We start from the raw sequence: 3,825 nt of genomic DNA, 5'->3' as shown, positions 1-3,825 counted from the left end.
GCAAAACTTAAACTTAAGAATCTTCTACGTACTCTGATATCAAGTTAAATCATCGTTAGATAACGTATACGACTTTAGAACTATGACATTTGTAGCAAATCAAATCATTTGATATACTCCCCCACAAACTTTTCAAGAAGCTAATTGGTTCAGAGAAATTATACATCGATCCTAAAGGTCGAATGTTGGAATCCTTCACTTTTGAATTCAAAACAAAAACAAGAACAAACATATCAAGATACTCAAATTAATGTTCCAATTACAATGGTACACGGTTTTCTAATAAATTCAAGTTAGGAATTATTTAATTTCAACTCCCTTTTCCTCGATGCTCATGCCAACTCATCAATTTGACTCACTGAATATGTCCTCAACAATAAATATTCATAATTCAAACTCCCATTGGCAGCCAAATGGAAAAAAAAATTACTTAAAGATAAGCATGAGACATAGACAATATTTGTTATACTAAAGACAAATCAAAACATGATGATCTAATGATTTAAATAATGCAGGAAAAATGAACATTCAAGTGGTAGTTGAAGAAAAAACCCATATAAAAATGGCAGTGTTTTTTATATTCTGTTGGCTCCATTTGATCTTGATTTGTCAAAAGGGTTTGCAATAAGCTCTAAAATCCTGCAAAAAAGAAAAAAACAAAAGGAGAAAAAGGAGACAAATAAGAAATTTTTATTGTAAAAAAAAAAGAAAACTATTAAGCCTTTGATGGCTGGAAAATTACCTAAAGAGACCAATTTACTTAGGAAAGGGATAATTGGGATTGCTGCTACTATTATCCCAATTTTGAGTTAAGTTAATGGGAAGGCCATCAATGGAGATGAGAAGATTTGTCTGAGAAGAACCAGAAATAATGGAAGGTCTCCACTTCCTCTTGGTGATGGAGGGTTCTTGTAAAAGCCCTATTGAAGGCTTGACCTGATCCAAAAGCTTCCATTGAGAGATTTCGGTGTCGGGTTTCGTGTTGTCGTCGTCGATGAATTTCTTAGCACAAATCTTTCTCTTGTTCATGAAGACGGATTCCTGCATCGGCAAAGTTGAAGTTTCAGTACTCTGATCCAAATGCTTATTCCAACAATTCGAAACTTCTTCTCCACTGCTCTTTCGGTGACCGAAAATTTTCTCGACGCCATTATTTTCGACAACTTGCTTCTTGTCCATGGTCCTCTCCCTAGCCTTGGCTCTTGATTCTTTAGAAAGAAGATGAAAAACTTCAACCTTTTTACTCACTTTTTCCTCTTCATTATGATCAATACTCAACATTCCTCCTTGTTCTTCTTCCTCTTGATCTTCTTCTTCAACATCTGAATCCAAAGACATTCTCTTAGCTCCTCCATAACTATTAACCCCAAAATGCTTGGTCCTTGAAAGATCTTTGATTGCTTTTCTAGATTTGCTAAAGAGCCACTCTAGGGTTTTGCTTGCCTTGTCATACCCTAACATGTCTTGCAAATCAAAGAACTTTCGAGCTATGTCGATTGACAATCTCACTCTCCGGTCCCTCAAACCTTGCGCCGTGTAAATCTTGCTATGCCGATCCTTCTTCCCGCCCGTCGGTCCACTCGGGACGTTGCCTAGAGCTTGAACATTGTTCCCCGAGACCGCAAAGTTGATCATGGTCTCTGGCGGCATCGACGTTCCCGAGAAGTGGCCGATGGGGAAATATGGAGCAGCTAGAAAAGAGACTGGATCTTGGTGGGGTTGATGGATGTTGAAAGTAGAGTTATTGTTGTTCGCTGAAGAAGGGTCACAGCCGAGAATTGAAGGAAGAGAGAGAGGGAGATTATAGGAGGCAGTGGAAGGAGGAAAATAAGAAAAAGAGTTGAGATTATAGCCTGAAGATGCCATTTTTCCCCCTTTTTTGCTTCTTCTTTTGGTTCTTGGTGTGGAGTGAAATGGACCTCTCTCAAAGATCTTTCATTTTTTATTTTGAACTCAGATTTTTAGCTTTTTGGGTTCATCGAAAGCTTCCCATTTTCTAACAACATAGAAAAGAGAGAAGATGGAGGAGCAATTGATTCCATGCATTAGAAGATACAAGGGCACAAGAGTTTGAGTTCCCTCTCCTCTCTATTTCTTCTGTTCATCTATTTCTCCTGAAAAAATGAGAGAGAGAGGGAGAGAAAAAGAGGACAAAAGTGGGTGGCTGTGGGTGAAATTGAATGTCCTATGAAGAGAGATAAGAAACCGGGCCCTTAAACGTGGGAGATTGCCACTTATTATGCCTACAGACCAAGAATCCTTAAAAACCCTTGTACAAAAATCAGCTCAAACATTCATAGTTACATTTCTCTAAACAGCTAGGGTTTAGATTTTTAGACGATAGCTCGAAACCGGTCAAGTTTCTAACTTGAGCATAGCTCACGCATGCACCAACAACGTCCCCTAAAAGTCGAAGGTTCAACCACGTTGAAAAATATGAAACTTAACAATGTTTTATAATATAAGTGGGTTACTCCTCTCATTATCAATCGATTTTGAAATGAAACCTCATGAATATTGATATAGTATCAGAGCCTAAAAGATCAAACGAGGATCCGGTCCAAATATGGGATCCAGTCAAGATTGATGAGCCAAAAGAGCCACGATCTTGAGGGGACATGTTAAGGTTCGATATTTGGTTTATGTTTTTTAGATGGAACCCATGAATCTTAATACAAACCTTCTCCAACCCTCAAATCAATAGTTAAAGACCAAGATTTTGTAGGTTTTTTTCCGTAGTTTTTTTTTCGTCTCCAAGTAAGTAATTATCTTTGCTTCTCTTTGAAGGACATAAGTTCGAATCTTTGCTCTAGTGTCGGTGAAACAACTTGGAGAAAAGAGAAAGAAAAAGCAAAAGAGAAAGATATTTGTTAGGGTTTTCCACAACGAAAGGGGGGTTAGTTTTAGATGTAAGAATTTTGCAGAGATGATCAGGTAGGAAAGAAGAAGTTAATTACTTTGGTTAAATTTTTAGTGTGAGCTAGGAAACTGAAAGTGGTAGTAATGGAGAGCCAATTTTTCTTTGTCCCTGTTTCCTTATAATTATTGTTTTTTTTTATGCCGGAAAAGGCAATATTAATGTTTGTTTGGAATTAAAATGAAGGGGAGAGAGAGAAGGAAAGAGAGAGGAAGGTATGGCCAAAAGGAGGGTGATGAATGCCATAGGGGATTTATAGCTCTGAATTCCTAGTAATTTCATTCAATCATAGATAGCTTTGAAAAGATGAGATGTGGGTATCAAAAATATTTTGATGGAGTTGCTTTAATGATATGAACTTCAAAAAAAAAAAAAAAAAGGTGGGGTGAAAAAGAGAATTTTTACTCAACCTATATTTTTATAAGTATATAGTACTATTGTGTGATTTTTTTTTAATAATTCTAAATATATATCAACTCCTAAACTATTTCCAAAAGCATTATTTTTAATAGTACTATAATGCTTTTGGAAATAGTTTAGGAGTTAGATATATATTTAGAATAAGTTTCAAAAGGAAGCATTATTAAAAAAAAAAAATCCTATTATTGTGTGTTTTTGTAAGGTTTAAATATATTCGTTCTCGGTATTAATTGGCACATATTTCTAATCTAGAAGTCATGTTTTTGAATTCCCTAATATGACCAAAAAAAAATATTATATTGGTTCTTTAATTCATATGTTTATTCTGTTTTGGTCTCTTGTTTCATCAAATGTTTTATTTTAGTCTATGAGCTTCATAAATCTTTTGTATTTTAAAGTTTAAATTTGAATTTAACTTTTAGGCACGTTTGGTAAGTACTTTGATTTTCTAGTTATCTATTTTCTGAAAATTAAGCTTGCAACTCACT

At 35.3% G+C, this 3,825-nt stretch overlaps 1 protein-coding gene across 1 annotated transcript; it reads right to left on the bottom strand.

Moving 5' to 3' along the window:
- Positions 1–221: 221 nt before the first annotated feature.
- Positions 222–2,171, bottom strand: LOC111013302 (uncharacterized). The gene is made up of 2 exons (XM_022287730.2): positions 743–2,171; positions 222–639 (listed from the first exon to the last, which is right to left on the bottom strand). Exon 1 carries the CDS (start codon positions 1,864–1,866, stop codon positions 757–759), a length of 1,110 nt encoding a protein of 369 aa, XP_022143422.1. The 5' UTR covers positions 1,867–2,171; the 3' UTR covers positions 222–639; positions 743–756.
- Positions 2,172–3,825: the final 1,654 nt, after the last annotated feature.

The sequence above is a fragment of the Momordica charantia genome (genome assembly GCF_013281855.1).
Source record: "Momordica charantia cultivar OHB3-1 chromosome 8 unlocalized genomic scaffold, Mcharantia_2.0 BLBB01000008.1, whole genome shotgun sequence".
Classification (NCBI taxonomy): Eukaryota; Viridiplantae; Streptophyta; class Magnoliopsida; order Cucurbitales; family Cucurbitaceae; genus Momordica; species Momordica charantia.
The sequence above is the reverse complement of the archived record's forward strand: the minus strand, read 5'-3'. Positions and strand labels throughout refer to the sequence as shown.

Excerpts from the sequence above, each read along its gene's own strand:
- LOC111013302 (XM_022287730.2), bottom strand. The coding sequence starts at position 1,866 with ATGGCATCTTCAGGCTATAATCTCAACTCTTTTTCTTATTTTCCTCCT.